This window comes from Dermacentor silvarum, chromosome 4 (assembly GCF_013339745.2).
Source record: "Dermacentor silvarum isolate Dsil-2018 chromosome 4, BIME_Dsil_1.4, whole genome shotgun sequence".
NCBI lineage: Eukaryota > Metazoa > Arthropoda > Arachnida > Ixodida > Ixodidae > Dermacentor > Dermacentor silvarum.
Window position 1 is genome coordinate 128,484,536 of NC_051157.2, and position 20,402 is coordinate 128,504,937.

Consider the following 20,402-nt stretch of genomic DNA (forward strand, 5'->3'; position numbering starts at 1 on the left):
CGTTTTGACAGTGGTTGTCTGCGGTCATCGAGTGTGATCTATTCATGTTTGCTTGTGCGCGCTGATACCATGCTTGTTAATTCAGTTAGCGAATGAGTCCAAGCTCACACAGCCGATAAAACTAGTATCCTCTACTAATTTGCTATCGCATTTGATGCTTCGCCTTTCGGGCGAAACTGCGACTTTAATTCAGTAATTTAGTTCCCTACACAAGGGAATTCGATGACCTTGTTGCGGCCAATCAGAGGGTCGCACTCCACCCATGGTCGCACCACTTTGCTGGACTCTGTCCAACCTTCGAACGCGCCTACGAAGCAATGGCGAGGCAATCTGAAAACAGGGGCCCACACGTTGTTTCCACGGAAATCGTCAATACTCGCTCATTGCTCTCCGTGACGGCCAGCTTGTCAGGGTCATTATGGTCATCACCGCTTCCACGGAGTGCAGAGGTTGTTGCTTCGTAGAGAGTGTATCTGTTTGCACGGTGGAAGTCGGCGTTGGGCCCCGTCGCCGTCCTGGCGGGCGCTGGTGAAGGGGCTGCCTCGTCGGAAGCACCCAAAAAATGCGCATTGCCGTTTTGGGAAGCAAGAGGGCTGGCGCTGAGCCGTGCTCACTCAAGGGCTGCAGAAGATAGCGCCAAACTTTCCTTTCTCAAACGAACCACTTAGTAGCAACAGGGCATTCACGCTCACGCGTAAAAGAAAGCTGTTCTCTGATGGGCATACTAGGGAGGTACTACCGGCGGTTTGTTTTTCGCTTTGTTTTACTGTTCTTTCTCGTTTTATTTTTTCATCTAAGTACGTCCAGATATATTGCAGTGCACTGACACTTACAAGAGTAACAAAATACACTGCAGAGTATGTTCGAATGCGTGGTTAGCTAGAGCACTGTTAATTGGCCGATGGAACTAGGGTACTACTGTCCGAGTTCTCACTTGAAGACGCACACACCGCTCACGTTACAATGTGATCGATGTATGTCTGATGCTGCTGTTTGCACACCTGTTCGTCCTGCACAGGTGGTACCAGCCGAATAAGGTTTCAGCTGCGCAGGCGGTCGTCTCGGCCCTGAGTGGTTTCCTTGGCGTTGTTGGAGCCACTGACGGCACTTACATTTCTATCCAGTCACTCGACGGGGTTGCCTTGTGCAGACCATGCACGGTTGTGTGACTTGGCACTCACCCGGGCCGGAAGAACATGCGAAAAGCTAGGCAAGCTCCCTATGAGACCACATGCACGTTCAGATGGACGCGCTACTTTTGTGTTCCGATGTGCAAAAACTCGGACACATATGTTCAGCCGTCTTCGCAATTCTGCAGAGACTGGTGGTGGTGTAACGCTAAAATCCTACCAGTCGAAAACTCGCGTCTCGTTCCCTTGGTATATACCAAAACTGGCATGGAAGGGTACAAATGTATGACTAACATGACTGATAGGTCATGGCATCAATAACATCACATGCTCGTGAGTTACGTCACGATTAACCATAATAAAATCACGTGTAGTGCAAACCCACATTGGATATGCGGGTATGATCCAGGGAAAAGAAAGAAAGAAATAAAGAAGGAAAGAAAGAAAGGAAGGAAAAAATTACTCCATCTCCCGCTAATGGGAACCATGTGTGGATGCGAAGCAGCGGGGAGATGGTTAGCTCGAGCGGGAGATGGTTTGGCTGCAGCGGCCCGAGCGCTCATCGCGGCGCTGCACAGGAGAGAGAATGAGGCGGGCGCGCTCCGTCATTTTCATACCGCGGAACTACCGTGGCGCCCCCAGCGGAGTATGCCGCTGTCGCACCACCTGTCGAGCGCGCCGCTCCGGATTTCTAGAGGAGAGAGGCGGAGGGGACGTGCATGCGCTGTGGGGGTATGGGGCGCCGCGGAAGGGACGGACAAAGCCCCCGCCATAAGCTGCTTCGCATCTAAAAGGAAGAGCAGGTGTGGGGAAAGCTGCGACGGCGCCGGATAACGTCAGGGTCGTTAGGTGTGTTGCGGGGAATGAACCGAAAGGAAAGGGCGTTGGCGCGCTCCGCCGGGCTTCCCTTGCTTCCCTCGCCTCAGATCAGTTTCGGCGTCCGGACGTGAAGGCCGTGCGTGGTGCGTTCCGCCGAGGAACCGGCTATGTTTGAGCAACGGCGCCGCGAACTCGCTCGGGAAAGGGCTCATCGTTGACGTGCCGATTCTAGCGTGAGGGCTTCCGAAGCCTAGGCGAAACGGCAGCGACGAACCGCGGTCCCCGAGTTGCGGGGCCGCGATGTTAAGGTGAAATGTGAGCGAAGAGGCGCCGACCCTGACTTTAAAGCAAACGAAGCGGAATGCCTGCGACAGCGTCGTCTTGCCACAAGCTTCGCTTACCCCCATTTTCTTGATAGGGGGTGGTCTCTGAATTAAAAAAAGAAATAAAAAACGCCTGATCGATTACTTGGAATGCAAAGCAGGCTTTGTTCCTAAGGTATGTGGGTATGGATTGTCTTCGTTTTCGTTACAGAACGACGTTCTCGTAAAGAAGAACTTCTCGCCAGTCCGTGACAACTATTTTCATTCAGCACTGTGGCCAGAGGTTCTGCACACCCTTCACTGATGATCAAAACACAGGGCACCTCGGTTTCTCCCGTACGCTTGCGAGGTTTTAGGAGAAGTATTGCTGGGTGCGCTTGAACGCCGACGACGTCCATTGCGTCAGAACATGGCGAAACTGTCAGAGACGCAAGAGGCCACAACGAATGCCAGAGGGATTGCTACAGCCTATTCAACCTATTTGGCGACTGATCGAGCAGATCGGGATCGACTTATTGGGGCCCTTTCCGACGTGAACATCAGGACATAAGTGGATCGTCGTTGCCAACTGCTACCTCAACCGCTACGCCGAAACGAAAGCCCTGCCCAAAGGTAATGCGGAGGAAGGGGCGTAATTCTTTGTCGAGAAAATCCTGCTACCACATGGTGCCCCAAAAGTCCTCAGCACCGACTGAGGAACGGCACTGCAGAGGGGCTTATTTAGTTTAGTTATTTGGGGTTTAGTGGCGCAAAAGCGACTAAGGCTATGCTGCGCCAAACACAAGGTGTTATGAGTAAAAATTTAAAAACAGCAAAGGCTGTGTTGGTCTATAGCCTGTTTAAATAGCCGGTATCGTCTAGAAATTTAAGAAGGTCTGGTAATGGCACTATTGCATCATCTCCTAAAACTAAGGCAGGGTGTAACGGTATGTGTAACTTGTATAAGTTTTGCAAAAGGTTTCGTCTCTGTGTTTCGATATGTTTACATGTTAGTAAAATGTGTATCACTGTGAGCGGTTCTTGGCAGTTCTCGCATATTGGTGGGTCTTCTTTTGTGAGCAAAAAATTGTGTGTGAGGTGTGTATGCCCAATCCGTAGTCGACATAAAACTACTTCAAAGAACCGTTCCTGATGACTACATGACTTCCATTCGCCAAGTACAGGTTTAGTGAGATGTAGCTTGTTGTTTGTACAATGGTCCCATTCGTGTTGCCATTTTGACCTCAAGGCCTCCCGAATTGCGCGGATACAATCTTTATATGGGAGTGTTGTGTTTGTTATGTCTTTGTGTGCTGCCATTGACGCGCATCTATCAGCTTCTTCATTACCCGGTATTCCAACATGGCTTGGTACCCAGCAAAACCTGATTGATCTGCCATATTTGTTTGATCTTACCAGGGTTAAAATATCCCCTAACAGGGGCTCACATTCAGATTTAACATGTAGAGCCTTCAGTGTACTTAAGGAGTCAGTGTATATGACTGTGTTTTCGTGTTTGTCGGCGATGATCTTTTTAACTACAGTCCATATTGCGTAGACTTCGGCCGTGTAAACAGAGGCGTGCTGTGGTAGTCTAATACTTGTTTCCCAATTTTTTGTCACGACCCCCACGCCAACGTGTTCTTTTGTTTTAGAGCCATCAGTGTAATATTCTGTGTAATTTTTATATTTGTCCTGAAGAGCGCGGAATTCTTGTATGATGTGTTCGTGTGGGGTGTCATTTTTCTTTAGAGGGGTTAATGCCAAGTCACATAACTCTATGAATTCGCACCACGGGGGTAATCGTTGTGGCTTTTTAGCAACCTGAAGGACCTCATGAGGAATGTCATAATCGCGACAGTATTCCTCATATCGCAGCAGAAGTGGTCTAATCATGTTCGGTTTATTTGTGTAGTGTAAGCGTGAGTTGCACTGTGTGACGATGTTGTAGCATATGTGTTGTGGTGATGACTGGATTCTGAGTATATAGGAAAATGTTAGTAGCGCCCTGCGCTGCTGTAAAGGAGGCTCATTACATTCAGTGTATAAACTCTGGACAGGTGATGTTCTGTAAGCACCACTTGCCAGTCGTAGTCCAAGGTTATGAATTGGATCAAGTCGTCGGATGTAAGTTGGTCTGGCTGAACCATATATGATGCTACCATAGTCTAATATGCTGCGTACTAAAGAGCGGTATATGTGTAGCAGGCATTTACGGTCAGAGCCCCAGCGCTTCCGGGACAAGACTTTGAGGATGTTAAGTGCATTATTCCCTTTAATTTTAGGACTATTTATGTGCGCCAGAAAGTTCAACTTTTTATCAAACAGAATACCCAGAAACTTGTGTTCTTGTTTTACCGGTAGGACGGCTTCCTGTAACTTAAGGGTGGGTTCTGTTTGTAGGCCTCGTTTTTGTGAAAAGACAACACTAATAGTTTTTTCAGTTGAGAAACGAAACCCGTTTTCAGATGCCCACTGTGTGAGTTTATTTAATGTGATTTGAGTTTGCCGTTCGCAGGTTGCCATGTTCGATGCACGACACGCAATTTGTAGATCATCCACATATAACGAGTGCATTACAGAGGGTGGGATTACATTATTTACGGAGTTCATTTTTACGACAAACAGTGTTGTGCTTAATACACATCCCTGCGGCACACCATTTTCCTGAATGAATATGCGTGACAGCACCGTTCCTAAACGCACTTGAAAGGTTCGGTCGGACTATGAAATCAGCTAGACATTTAAGCATTCTACCGCGGATCCCTAAATCCGCTAAATCCCTCAAAATACCAAACCTCCATGTTGTGTCGTACGCTTTTTCTAAGTCGAAGAAGACTGTGAGACAATACTGTTTGTGTAGAAAAGCAGTACGTATCTCGTGTTCTAACCGGACTAGATGGTCTGTTGTAGAGCACCCTTTCTTGTACCCACTCTGATGGTTGTCCAGCAGGTTCTCTGTTTCAAGGACGTATGTCAATCTTATGTTTATAATTGTTTCATATGATTTTGCAAGACAGCTCGTGAGTGCTATAGGCCTGTAGCTGGTTGCTGTTGTAGGATGCTTTCCAGCTTTCAAGAAAGGAATTATAATTGCTTTCTTCCACTCATTCGGCATTTTTCCCGTTTCCCAGATTACATTGAAGAAGCGAAGTAAGGTATCCACTGCTTTAGGGGAGAGATGTGCGAGCATTGTATAATGTACTCTGTCCGGACCGGGAGCTGTCTTTTTGCCAGAAGTAAGTACCCTGTTGAGTTCTTGGAGTGTTAAGGGGGTGTTATACGACATCTCGGAACTTCCTGTTGTCGGAAGCCTTTGTTTTTCTGCTGATTGCTTATATTTTTGAAATTTAGGAGAAAAGTTTACCGAGCTTGATATGTCATAAAAATGCTGACCTAATATGTTTGCTTGATCTTCTAAGTTTGTTTGCTTGCCTGGGGGTGAGAGTATGGGGATCGTGTAGGGAGTGTAGTTCCCTCTAAACTTTCGAAGTTGATCCCACATTCTTTTGGATGTTATCGAGCTATTTATGGATGATATATAATTTTTCCATGACTGTCTTTCGGCTTGCCTGCGTGTGTACCTGGCTTTCGCTTTTGCTTTTTTGAAAAATAGGAGGTTATCTTGTGTTGGGTATCGCCGAAAGATACCCCACGCTTTGTTTTGTAGCTTTTTAGTTTCCGTACATCCCTTCGTCCACCAGGGCTTTAATTTTTTCCCTAGAACGCCAGAGGATTGAGGGATTGTCTGTTCTGCTGCAGTAAGTATACTGGCAGTAATTTTTTCATTTAGTTCATCTATAGTTAATCCATCTGGTATGTCATCCAGACTGGCTTTTTCGGTGAAGAGAGGCCAGTCTGCTAGATGAAGTTTCCAACGGGGTGATCTCGATGGTATGGTGGGGAAAGGAGATGTGTTTTTAATAATAGAAGGCATATGGTCACTACCGTAAGGATTCTCGATAACACTCCATTGGAAGTCGTTAAATATAGATGGGGAGCACAGCGCCAGGTCAAGACAGCTCATAGCTCCTGTGCTTGGGGAACAGTAAGTTGCAGCACCAGTGTTTAACAGGCATACGTCATTTGTTAAGATAAAATCTTCAAGTGTTTGTCCCCTGGTGTCATTTGTTTTGCTACCCCATAACGTGTTATGTGCGTTAAAATCACCCGCGATTAAAAAAGGTTCTGGTAGCTGGTTTAAAATTAGCTCTAGGTCTCTTACAGTAAAATGTGAGTGTGGTGGAATGTATAGTGAACAAATGGTGATGGTTTTGTGTGCTAAAATGGTCACAGCAACGGCTTCTATGTGACTGTTAATGGCAACTTCCCTCGCTGCGATACCTCCTTGCAGAACAATGGCTACACCACCCGAAAGTCGGCTCGCCTGGGTACGGTCTCGTCGTACCACAGTGAAGCCTTTTAAAAAATTTTTATGTTTTTCGCCTAGGTTTGTTTCCTGCAAGCACAAGGCCACAGGAGAGAAGTTGCTTAGCATGTCTTTGATGTCACCTAGGTTACGTAGGAGTCCTCTACAATTCCAGTGGATAATAAAAGCCATGTTGAAGCAGAAAGGTAAAAAATGGCATTACGAGTGAATAAGAGATAAGAAAGATGTTTGGTGACATAGACCTAAAGAAGGCTAATATAAGAAAGAGCGATAACCTTTACGTTGTCACTTTCTTAATTAGTGTGGTTATTGGGACTTTGTCCCTCTTTGCGCCCTCGAGAGAGCGCTTGTCCTTCGGCGTCGACGACACCGGGGTTTTTGAGTCGACCTCCATCGCTCTCCCTGAGGCGCTGGAGGACCGAGAGTTGGGCGCCGAGACACGTGTCTCGGGCCTTGGGGTTCGATTGATTTTAGGGCCCAGCGGCACTGGTGTCCGCGGGTCCTTCGAAGAGGATGGAGCAGTGCTGACTGCTTCCACCACGGGGGCGGGACGGGTCACTGCAGGGCCACTGTGTGTGGGCCCGCAGGGCTCCTGAGGCCTCTGTGACGCTGCCCCCACCTGCGTCACTTCGGCATAACTTCTTCTCGAAAGGTAAGACAGTCGCTTCCTTGCTTCATAGAAAGAGATTTTTTCTTTCACAGTTAGTGCAATTACTTCTTTTTCTTTTTTCCAGCAAGGGCAGGACCGCGAGTAAGCTGCATGGTCCCCTTTGCAGTTTACACAGTGAAGAGAAGAAGTGCAATTGTCAGATTGGTGATCATTTGAGCTGCATTTAGCACAGGTTGTTTGTCCTCGGCATGCGTGTGAAGCATGTCCAAACCTTTGACACTTGAAACATCGTCTGGGGTTCGGGATATATGGCCTGACATTTACTTTTACATATCCTGCATTGAGAGAGGTAGGCATTTCGCTTGTTCCAAAGGTGAGTATTACATGTTTTGTCGGGATTTCTTGATCGTTTCTGCGGATGACAATTCTTTGTACTTTGGTCACGTTTTGTTCCTGGAAACCCTCCAGCAGTTCCTCATCGCTCAAGCCAAGGAAGTCCTCCTCGGATATCACACCTCTACTTGTGTTTAGAGTTCTGTGGGCAGAAATTGTAACTGTGGCATCACCAATACTGGTAAGTTCTGAGAGCTTTTGTACTTGATCTTTATCATTTAGTTCTAGGAGGAGGTCCCCGCTAGACATTTTTGAGGCTTTATATGTCGGTCCAATTTTGTCTTTTAGGCACTTGGCTACCAGGAAAGGAGACAGCTTTCTCACGGGTGTGTTGTTTTCACTATGGACTACATGATACTTGGGGAATGCTGGGGTGTTGCTCCGAAAGGAGAACTGGAACGTTGCTTCGGTGCGACCTCTTTTCAGAGGTCGATCATAGACGACAGAGGTTTGCGCTGCCATAAGAAGGTGTACATGTTCGGCAACAGCGCCGACCACCCACCACGGAGCCCAACGAGGGGACGCGGCAGAGCTTGTACACAAGTCTGCACGACGCCAGTCGTACGCCGCTACTATAACCAAATATGGTGTACCCAAGGTAGGATAGCCACACACGGTTAACCCTTGCCGCCAGGGAGAATGGAAGTAAATGGAAGAAAGTAGAAGACAGGACAGGCTAAAAAGTGTGAGAGAGAGACGAAGATTGGGGAGAGAGAGACAGGAAAAGGCGACTACCGATTTCCCCCGGGTGGGTCAGTCCGGGGGTGCCGTCTACGCGAAGCGGAGGCCAAAGAGGTGTGTTGCCTCCACCGAGGGGCCGTAAAGGTCCACACACACGGCATCGGCTCAACCTCCAGGATCCTCTTTTCCCCGGACACGGCTAAGCCGCGCACGGCTACACGCGGGAGTGTCCAACCCTCGTGTGCTCGGGTACGTGGTGGCGCAACTCACCAAACGCCTGCTGACGCAGACGCCCCTGCGGGGGCAGAGGGGCTTATTCAATTCATCCTTCAATACAGTCAGACAAGTCATCGGATCACCTTCACCAGCAAACCAATGGTTTTACGGAACACTTAAATAAGACCCTCGCCGACACGTTCACAATGTACGTTGACGTTGAGCACAAGACTCGGGATGCCGTCCTTCCGTACATAACCGTTAATTGTCTACAACACGGCAGCACAGGAAACAACGATAATGACGCCATTCCATCTGATTTAATGAAGGAACCCGGCAACGACGCTTGATGCCATGCTCCCAGATGTCAGCGATGAAGCCAACCTCGAAGTCGCCGCCCATCTCCAGCGCGCCGAAGAAGCCCGCCCGCGGATCAAGAAACAGCAAAGGATCAACACTCGGCATTGCAATCTCAGTCGACGCTACGTGGATTACTAGCTTGGCGACCGTGTTTGGGCTTGAACGCCAATGCGTCGACAGGGACTCAATGAAAAACGCTTTCGGTGCTATTTTGGACCATACAAGATACTCAAAAGTCTTCGTGCGTTGGACTATGTGGTAATGCCCGACGGTATCGCGCAATCACAGCGACGCCGTGCACGACCTGAAGTTTTCCAGGTAGTGTGCTTGAAGACATATTAAGCGCGTTAACGAACTCTCAAGCTTTAATTATTCCTTGCTTTTTGGTATCCTTATTTACGTGTACATTTTTTTCTGTTTGAAGCACCTGGACGATGCTTTTTAAGAGGGGTTCGTTGACATGCGTGTACTTGCTTATCATTTTCAGGTGACTATTTTTTACCGGTTTAAGAATGTTAAAACCTTATCACTCACCTCAGGACGCGGTTTCGTGTATTTGAACTTTCTCGAATGTTGTGGACATTTCTGTAGAGAGGGGACCTTGTATAATTCGGTTGCATGCGCAAAACGAATAGTGGTGTACTACATTCTAAAACTTACGCGAACACCAGTGATTGCTCTGTAATGTACTTACGATCAGTCATGCATAGAGAACCGACGCGTTTGACTCGTAGATCAGATTTCGACGATCGACGACTGTGCTCGCCGATTTCTTTTTGCTTAAGCGTTGCTTGCTTTTCTGCGTACAAGTTCCCCAAATAAGGAGTTAGGGCACGTCCCTCGCAGTTGTACCACTGTCTGGTTCTTCGCTGTCAATACAACGTGACAATGTGAAAGCGATACGAAGAGAGGAGATACCATGTTTAGAGGTAGGAAAATGACAACATTGATTAATTAAAGAACGAGAACTAGTGGGCGACACTGCAATCAAGACGAAGGGTTGAACTTGGACACAGGTAATGCACAATTAGAAACACAATTAGTGCCAAGGTAAAGCGAACAGCGTGAGAGGTGGTTTTATGAATATACGCTTATGTTAAGAAATTATGAATACACACGTATAGGAACTTGTTCCCGCTTATGTAGCACAGCTGAAATTTCGGAAGAGTAAAGCTTCGAAGAATCACGATGTGTGTTTGTCCTTTTAGTTGGACACACACATCTCTTGATTAGTCTAACCACTGTTCTTCAAGCATGCGTCGTCAAATCGCGGGTCTTCTAAATCTGAAATACGTTATGTTCACTCGGTGCATGAAATGGGCGATTCGATAACTGGAGGCCGATTTGAGAGCTGCAACACTTTGTCCAATAATAAATCTAGTTAATTAGGCAATTATTGTTCAATAGCTGGAGCGTCTCAAAATGAGTAGTTGCTCAGTAATGCGGAAAGTTGGGCGAGTAGGTGACTAATTATCATTCCGTGTGGGTGAAACAGTGCATTGACCAGGACAAAGTGGAGAGACACACAAGAATACACGACACTCGTAGTGAGTTTCGCGTATTCTTTTGTCTCTGCACTTGGTCCTGGTCAGTACGCCGCGTCACCCACACGGAATGATGTGCCATTAAATTTGCACCCTCTCTATGATTGTTCCGAGCATAACGCAATTATAGCGCAGGATTTCACAGAAGAGGCCAAAGCTCAGCCCCGAAAGGGTGCCGTTTACCGCAGGCACTGTATACCACGCGTTGTTTGTTCGCCATTTTCGTGACTACCAATTGAGAACCCCAACCGAGAACTTTGTTTCATTTCGCTTCGTGTGCAGTTTTTGTTGTGTCGTTGCTGCGATATCTAATTTGGAAACAAGCGAACCGGAGCAGTTCTAATTTGGCCATCAGAGATACGCTCGAGAACGGCATCTTATACGCGGTATGCAGTTTTTTTTTTTCCCCCGAGTATGGGCGCTGCATCAACAAGGCCTCACGGACGCCATGCGTCGGCGGATAAGAAGAGGCGAGATACCCAGGCCATCACATGAACCGTCGTCGTCGTCGCTGATATAGGCGTCGCCCCGCACCACATCAATCTTCTGACAACACGCGCGAAGGCGCTATCTGTTTCCCTTAAGATAACGACAACGGCTGAGAAGAAAACGCGGTCAACGCGGGCAGATTACGACAGTGAGCGAGACCGCAGCTAATGGGTGCCACGTTTGACATCGTATGTGCGTGCAAGTCCGGCGCATGAAAAGTTTTTTTTTTTCCGTCCGTTTGGGTTTTCTCTCATGCACGTGGATATCTCCTGGAGAACTGGAGCCTTTGGTCTAGCCTGTCTTGCTGCTATACAGAAGCTTAGAAACCTGCATCTCCGAGTAGTCAGACGCGGTCACCTTTGACAGAGTGTAAAGTATGGAGTGATCTATTTCCACAACGAAAGTGCTCGCCGAAAAGCTTCTGCTTGCTTGTGTGCCCTGCTCTGGGAGCCACCAAGTACCGTAGAAATTTGTACCAAGGGACCTGTGGCGAGCACAGCTCAGGCTGTTTTGCGGACGCATCCAAGCGCATTGGCAGCGGTTTCCGCTTGCCCGAATAGTTCGACCAAGTGTGTGCGCTAATTGTAATTTCCTTTCAAGTAGGAAGAAAGAGCAAACGCAAAAGCAGGTAAACAATGACTCTCGCAAAGCTATGACGAAGTGATGCGAAAACCGAAGACTGCCCGTACCTCACATCTCCGGTGGGGTCTCAGTTCAGTAAAGCTGTTGCCCTTGTCGCATGCCTATAACCCATTCAACTCAGCAATGTGGTGGCGATTCTGAAGCAAGAAACGTGTGTGGAGTGTGTGTGCCTGTCACCTTCTATTGAGAACGTGCTTGTGTGTGCATTGGTCGTGTGCGGATTGCGTACAGCGTTGGCATGGCTCCCGTCGCGCGATGCCTTCTTCTTACCACGAACGTTACTCTATGGGTGAGTACGTGCACATGTGAAGATTTATATCCTTGTAATCAATTTGTACTTGATGTGGTTTACGATTACGTATTGTAATGCCCCAAGGCGACAGTATCTCAATGCGAATCTGCTTTTCTTAACCGCATGAAAAAGGTCTGCAGATCCCACGCAGTGCGAGAATCAACGTTCTGCGAAGCATGTTGGAGATAAACCGCCAGCCGTGGTGTTGGGATGCTAAGCAGGAGGTCGCGGGATCAATTCCCGGCGACGGTGGCCGCATTTCGATAGGGGCGAAATGCAGAAAACACCCGTGTACTTATATTTAGATGCACGTTAAAGATCCCCAGTTAGTCCAAATTAATCCGGAGCCCCACTAAGGCGTGCCTCATTATCAGATGGTGGTTTTGACACGTAAAACCCTACATTTTTAATTTTGTGGATATACTTGAATGTTCTAGCATCGTTTGGGGTTCCACAATGTGTTACCAGAAGGCGCAACATGTCGGTGTAAGGCGAGCAATTGTGTGTGTGACGACAGCAATAAGATGCCGACATGACGACGATGGCGAGGGGACGACGATGCCACCTAAGTGACGACGACAATGACAAGACTAAAGCACGACGACGGCCAAGCCTGAAAGTGTTGCACTGAGAATCGAGGCGGGAACTAACTGGCCGTAAAGTGCACGGATTAGTCAAATGCTTCCCGCCGAAGGTGCGCCAGTTTGAATGTCACCGAGTGGAGGAAGACGTTTACTTATTTGAGTCGATCTCAAAGGTGATTCACTGGGAAAACTGTGCCGATCCCGAAGGCGGTGCAATGTCAGGCTGCTACCATCCTACCTACCGGAAAGTGCAGGCTTCAGGCAAAGAATGCGTCACGTTAATTCTTTGTGCTATGAGGACGGTTATCTGCCCCAATGCAGAGGCCAATTCTGACGCCGCGATTTTCGTCAAATATTTAAACCCACCTAATTTCCATGCAATCACCGTAGTAATGGAAAAGACCAAGTTGTCGAGCATTCAAAGACGAGAGACGTATTTTCAGTGACGAACGCAAAAAAAAAAAAAACAAAACACACACACACACACAAAAAAAAAACAGAAAAATGAAAAGACGCAAAAAGAAGACGTGTATTGTAGTTGATTGAAGGCACGCGCTCTCGGTGATTTCTACCAAGTGTACCGCACATGTATCGGAAAGGTAGCCAGGTAGATAGTGCCTTGGTTTCAAAAAAAGAAGAAGAAGAAGAAGAAGAAGAAGAAGAAGAAGAAGAAGAAGAAGAAAAAAAGGTAACTTTCCAGGGCAGCCTTTAATTTAGTAAGTGGCAAATTTTCGACCTCCATCACCAAACTGGGAGAGGGGAAATTGCTACCCCTGCCTCCTCCCCTTGTGCGCACGCATATATAAAGCAGTCTGCTAACCTCGTGGTTATCTTAGATGTTTGAGCGACCGGCCCCGTTAAGACGGCCGCTGGTTTTATACCCGAGCCGCGACGAATTTTTCGTCAACAGCGAAACTTCCCTTCGGAGTAACTCATACTTAGTACCTTCGTGCAGCTCTTGGATGGATTGAAATTTCTCCCTTTCATCAATTAGTCCATGTTGCAGATATCTGCACAATATATTTGCTATATTCTGTAAAACACGCTTAGTATGTGCGGGAATAGTTTGAGAGAGACAGAGAGAATAAACTTTATTTAAAAATAATAATAAAGAATAAAGCAGCGTAATTTTGTTTCCTTGCTGACGGACAACATTTTTAAGGTAGATAAAAAGGAAAGATAAGGTTCCCTTCACAATATACTCACAAGTATAGGAGGAGCGTCACCAGTGAGGATGGGATGGGTGACGACACGGGTGCGACCTAGCGGGCGATTTCCAAAATCAAAGATGTCTTCATAGGACATCAGAATACGGCGAAGGGCGTCGGCGTGAGCAGGCCGTAGGTCAGTAGCTATCATGGGCGTAAACTTGTCGTTGCTTGAAGTAGGACGGTCGGAAGCTGCAGCAGTGTCGAATCGTGGTTCGGGCGTAAGAGCAGCTACTCCACACTCTTCCAAAGGGGACAGCAAAGCGAGAGATACACCCTCAGGAAGCACTTGCAGACACGAACCAAAGTTCAGAAGGGGAAGCCACGCTCGATTGTTAACAAGAGTGACAATGGAGTTGGGTAGTGCGATTTGGCGTGCCAGGAGAACGTCGCAAAGCGGGGACACCACGTAAGGACCATCTCGAAGTGGAGGAGAAGGCGACATGAGGACGTAGGTCGCAGCATCAGGTTGCAGGCGAACAAATTCAGCAGAACGAAGTCGGGACTTGTGGTCTTCGGTCGGGTCGGCAAAGTAATGGGGCAGTTCAAGGCGAAGGGTGCCGGTTGCACAGTCAATAAGTGCTGAATGAGCAGTCAGGAAGTCGATTCCAAGAATCACTTCGTGGGGACACTCGGCCAGTACAGTGAACAGGACTAACACAGGACGACCGGCAATGGTAACACGGGCGGCGCACATTCCCATCACGGCTGTTGTACTGCCATTAGCCACTCGGACGGCAGGCGACTCGGCAGGTGTCAGGACTTTACGGAGACGGCTACGAAGATCTGATCGCATAACCGACACCTGAGCGCCAGTATCGATGAGGGCTTGAACGGGTACATCATCAACAAAAATTTCAACAAGGCTCGGTCGAGCAGCAGGGGTCAGCAGAGGTTTTGCAGTCCGAGTCGTCAACGCAGCCTCACCTCCGGGGGCTGCACTGCTTAGTTTCCCGAGAAGCGGCCCGCGTAGGACGGGGACGAGGGGCGTCGAGGTGTAGGCGAGCGGGACTGACGGCGTTGCGGCGAGGGCGAGCGGCTAGTGGTGTTTCCCCGAGAGGGAAGGCCGGCATGGTATGGTTCAGAAAGGGGCGACAGAGACCGAGAGTCTCGGTCGAAGCGGCGATCAGCGTATGGTCGAGGCGAGGAGTACCAGCGGCTACTACGGCAGTGGCGGGAGATGTGACCGACCCGGGAGCAAGCAAAGCAAATCGGCCTGTCATCCGGTGTTCGCCACTCAGATGGGTTCCGATATCGACTCGGGAACGACTGGCGAGGTGCAGCAGAGGCAATGACAGGATCCGAGTGGTAGGGGTGGGACGTGGGCGGACGGCAGACTGGATGTCCATGTTGGCAATTTCTTGGCGGACAACAGCTTGAATGAGCGAGATGGTCATGTTGTCGTGCGTATGGGGACAGTGAGAACTTGGAGCCATAGCCTCAAGTTCGCGGCGGATGGCCTGTGTCAAGCTTGGCGTGGCAGGCGGATGTGATGCCGGAGGGTCGTTGCAGGAGGAAGTGGCAGCCGTATTGGGAAGTCGGTCGAAGCGTTGTACGATGCGTTTGCTCTTCGCTTGCTCAAAATTCCGGCATTCCTTTATGATGGATTCAACCGTTGAGCAGTTCCTGCAAAGCAGGAGGTTGAACGCATCGTCTGCGATGCCCTTCAAGATGCGTCCAACCCTATCGGCCTCTAGCATGTCCGCGTCCGCTTTACGGCAGAGAGCCAGAACGTCTTGAATATACGCGACGTATGATTCGGTTGGTGTCTGGACACGAGACGCTAGCTCTTGCTTGGCCTCCATTTGACGTCCCACAGGCCTTCCGAAAAGATCGCGTAGCTTTTCCTTGCAGGAGTCCCAGCTTGTAATTTCGGTTTCATGCGTCTCGAACCATACCTTCGCGGTTCCTCCCAAATAAAAGATCAGGTTGGCCAGCAAATGTGTGGCATTCCACTTGTTGTGCTTACCGACGCGCTCATACGACGTCAGCCAGTCTTCGACGTCGACCTTGCCAGTGCCAGTGAAGATTCCCGGGTGACGTAACTGGGTTAGTACCACTTCCGCCGGTGTCTGAGCGGCGGAGGCAGCGTCAGCGTCGGAGGCAGCGTCAGTAGCCATAACAGCGGAACCGATGTGACGCCCGCTGCGAAGATCCAGGGCCGGCTTGTGGCGAGATTACCCAGCACCTCCACCAAAATGTTACGGGGAGAAAATATATGTATTTACAATATATACAGAGGGTTGTAGCTCTGTGGCCAGGGTGACACCATCTACCGAGCTCCGAGACACTTCAGCCTCTTCTTCCCCAACCAACGTCATTTTGTCCACAGCGGTACAAACTCGTACGTGACAATATAATAGCCACGTTTACTCAAGGTTTCCTAAGGACAGCCGCTGATTCCTAACAGCCGCTGATTATTAAAATCCTGCAGTTATAGAAGGGATAATAGTAGGACACGTCAAAACACTTTAAAAGTTACCAGCCGTTGTTGCAACTTCTCGCTGTCTTGAATACACAAGGGACGCACTAAAAGCAAGCGTCTTGAGATATCGATGGACCTTAAAAGGAAGACCCCTCCCCCCCCCCCCAAAAAAAAAGAAACAAGCCATCACACACACACACACACACACACACACACACACACACACACACACACACACACACACACACACACACACACACACACACACACACACACACACACACACACACACACACACACACACACGCACGCACGCACGCACGCACGCACGCACGCACGCACGCACGCACGCACGCACACACACAACACACACACACACACACACACACACACACACACACACACACACACACACACACACACACACACACACACACACACACAAAACAAAACAAAAACAAGCTATAGCAGTAAAAGGACCGCCACATCAACGGAGCCGGAGCATCCGTTTCATCGTGATGTTGTAAGCAATCGCTGTTCAAGGGTATAATATTCCAACAAAACAATTGTTTTAACACTGCTGCTCAACGGATATGTGTTCTCTAGAGAACGCGAAACAAGAGGGAAAATGCTGTTTTATTTGTTGTTTAATAAGTGACAGCACGTATGTGTCAACAGATACACAACCAACCCGCAGCAAATATTAAAAGCTGAAAATGAAAATCGTCCTTCAAGTCATTTCTAACAACATTTCTAACAATCTCCTGAAGGGGCCCTGAAACAATTTCTATCGGAGCCAACAAATGCATGTGACGTTAAAACAGACTATTTCTGAAATGCTTTGCCGCAAGAAGTACTTCAATGCGTTCAGCAGAAGCGGAGATATTCGCCATCAAAGATCTCCTTTGACCCCATTCGCGGTGCTCCCGCTCCTTCTTCAATGCCCTGCACTGCGAAGGCTACGGCGGAGTGGGGCATGCCCACAACCCTGCGCCTACTGAACGTGACCGCGGCGCGCAGTTCAACTTTGATTTTGAATGTTCACGTAGACGCCACTACTTCGGATTTTGACCCCTACGACGCGTTGAACTCGGGGGCTCTCCGTCAACGTGCGGTCGCGCTAGCCTCAGCTTACGGTATCTCGTCGCTTTGCTTTGTTACAGTGTACCAGATAGCTACGCGCGGCTCTCTTTTCTCGCACCGAGTGCCAAGTAGCACATTTCCTTTCACTCTTATCTCAACGGCAATCGCACAATTTTCGAGGGTCCCCTGCTGGCAAAAGTTCTGAAATCTGGAACTGTGTGATCAAAGTATGTTTTGTGTTAAATTACTGGGGACACTATCGTGCATATATTTGCCGACCGTTATTATCGTCCCTTAGGTGCTGTGTATTACCAAAGAGTAAAATATAATTACCCGAGATTTTGGTGTCTGCACTCTATTGAGTTTCGCGTGGCGTGAGGCTAGTTCAGTGTTCGAAATGAATAAAAATTGCGAGACCGACGCCTATACGACACCGATAAGCAATGTGGCCAAAGTTTGATTTCTACGTGAACGGCTGGGCGTGGACAGATGATAGTCGGCTTCTTCCGGAAGTACGTAATTGTTATCGAAAGTCGAAACGCAGATTTTTATTACTTCGGCCTATTTATTTAACTGCATCAATAAATATATGCGGTAACAGTCGAAAGAAGCGCACTGATTCAAACACCCTTCTTGATTGATGTCAGCTATCAGCGAATAGCAGCCGTCTACGGGAATCTTGCACATGACGACATATGCAAGCCGCCGGCAGCCCTGAAACGTCTGAGGTGAGGAGACGGCCTCGTTTCGAAAGAGCGTTGGAGAAAAATTTGACTTCGCGCTCCGCTTGTGAGCGCAACGCACCCCGCACACGTCTGCAAAACTTGTCTGAGATGTTCGCAGCAGCGTATGCTGTCTGTGGACTGTGTTTTTATCACAAAGACCGAGAAGTGCTTCAGGACCCCGCTAAATATATATCGTGACCCAAGCAACTCGTGAAACTACGTTTTTTAGCATCGGACACATACGCTTCCCAAGAACGACCGCTGTCGAGAGGCAGGAGAAAAAGGAAGTCAAATGACGATGGGAGTGGCCCCCGGGGGCCAGCATTATGATACAGTTTTGGCGCTTTGAAGGAAGTGGCTGTTGACGCACCTGTACAAGTGTTATTTGCCTCTGGCAAAATTAAGTAAAAGAAGCCGGCAGATACCACGCCCTGTGGGAATCGATGTTATGCGAAGCAGGGTGCGGTGAGTCTAGGAAGTTAACGAAACGACCATGAGAGCACCAAGACGGGGACGACTGTTTCATGACCTACATGACACGCATGTCATGACATTCATATTGTCGCAAGATGCGAAGAACAGCTCACAGAACGACGGTGGTGCGACAACAAACACAAGCTCTATATTCAAGGCCCTACAATAGTTGTTTGCTTGCCTGCTTGCTTGCTTGCCTTCGGGAATAGTTGATGATGATGATGATGATGATGCTCTCAGCACATGGCTCGTACCCTCTTCGGGGGATTGACCAAGAATTGGGCACCTGAACTTTTAGATGTGGATTCTGAAATTACAGTTACTGTGCAACTTAGTAATCAGAACAGACAGATTAAATTGTCCGCGCCAACTTTATCTTCTTCGGAGAGAGAGATGCTTGAGCTCGTGTCCCTCCCTTCGTTGTCTTCTTTAGTCGTGACACTGCCTCCCTTCTAAGAAAGCATCGTCCCGATGCTCTATCGTGACGACGTCAGGATCTGTCCACGCGTACGCTGCAGTGATTTCATTCGGACAAATAAAACTTCATCCGGACGACGTGCACAATCTCCGGTGTATGCCGCCGACGCCTTGGGGAATGTGCGATATCAGAAACGACTTCATAGTTGACATCAGAGAGACGTCGGATGACTCTATACGGACCGAAGTACCGCCTCAGTAGTTTCTCTGAAAGGCCACGACGGCGAACAGGAGTCCAGACCCAAACTCTCTCTCCAGGCTCGTAGGACACTCTTCGGTGGCGAAGGTTATAGCGCCCTGCATCGTACTCCTGTTGCCGACGAATACGTATGCGTGCAAGCTGTCGGGATTCTTCAGCACACTGAGTGATGTAGTCAGCATCAGTTTCGACGCCATCGCCTCCATGTTCATGCGGCAACATTGCGTCGAGCATGGTTGTGACATCGTGACCGTGGAGAAGGCGGAACGGTGTCATCCTCGTTCTCTCTTGCTGAGCCATATTGTATGCAAAGGTGACATACGGCAATATCTCATCCCAGTTTTGATGCTCCACATCAACGTATATGCAAAGCATATCCGCAAGTGTCTTATTGAGGCGCTCCGTGAGTCCATTCGTTTGCGGATGGTACGCCGTTGTCTGCCGATGAGATGTGCCACTAAGGCTTAAAACTATGCCCAATAGCTCGGCTGTGAATGCAGTTCCTCTGTCAGTTACTAATACTGCGGGGGCGCCAAGTCTCAGTACGACATTCTCTATAAAAAATCGAGCTGCTTCACTGGCCGTTCCTCGCGGCAGAGCTTTGGTTTCGGCGTAGCGCGTGAGATAGTCCGTGGCTACGATAATCCATCGGTGTCCCGTAGCAAAAGTTAGAAATGGGCCTAGCAGATCCATTCCGACTTGTGCAAATGGAGTTCTGCGTACTTCGATAGGATGGAGGAAGCCTGCTGGTTTGACGGCTGGCACTTTCCGCCGCTGGCAATCAAGGCATGTGCGAACGTCCTGTTGAACGGTCGCCGTCAATCTTGACCAGTAATACTTTTGTCTCACTCTGCAGAGCGTTCGTGTGAAGCCCAAATGGCCGGATGTTGCTTCATCATGGCATGCCTGCGATATTTCATTGCTGAGAGATGGTGGGTCGACGAGCAAGTAGGGGCTGCCGTTCGGAGAAAAGTACACTTTATAGAGGGCGTCGTTGCGTAAGGAAAACGATGGAAGTCCTCTTCCAAAACGTTTTGGCAGAATTGAAGTGCGACCCTCCAGGAAGCTAATAATGGGCTCCAATTCTGGGTCTTCGCGTTGCTGCTGTGCTAGCGTAGTCGTGTTGACAACTGCAACATACGCTGTATCGTCGTCATCCTCTCTCTCTACTTGCAGGTTCGAATGGGGCACAAGAAAGGCAGTCGGCGTCCGTATGCCGCTTTCCTGACTTGTACACAATAGTCATGTCGAACTCTTGAAGTTTAAGGCTCCAGCGTGCCAATCGTCCTGATGGGTCTTTTAAGTTCGTCAGCCAGCAAAGTGAGTGGTGGTCACTGACGACAGCAAACGAGCGGCCGT

At 48.7% G+C, this 20,402-nt stretch overlaps 1 protein-coding gene across 1 annotated transcript in view; it reads left to right on the forward strand.

Moving 5' to 3' along the window:
* Positions 1–11,038: 11,038 nt before the first annotated feature.
* The window catches only part of LOC119450624 (uncharacterized), a 35,759-nt gene continuing 26,395 nt past the window's right edge, over positions 11,039–20,402 (forward strand). Inside the window, exon 1 of the mRNA XM_037714125.2 lies at positions 11,039–11,865. Within this exon, the coding sequence (XP_037570053.1) occupies positions 11,815–11,865 (51 nt within the window). The 5' untranslated portion in view covers positions 11,039–11,814. The remainder of the gene's footprint in view (positions 11,866–20,402) is intronic.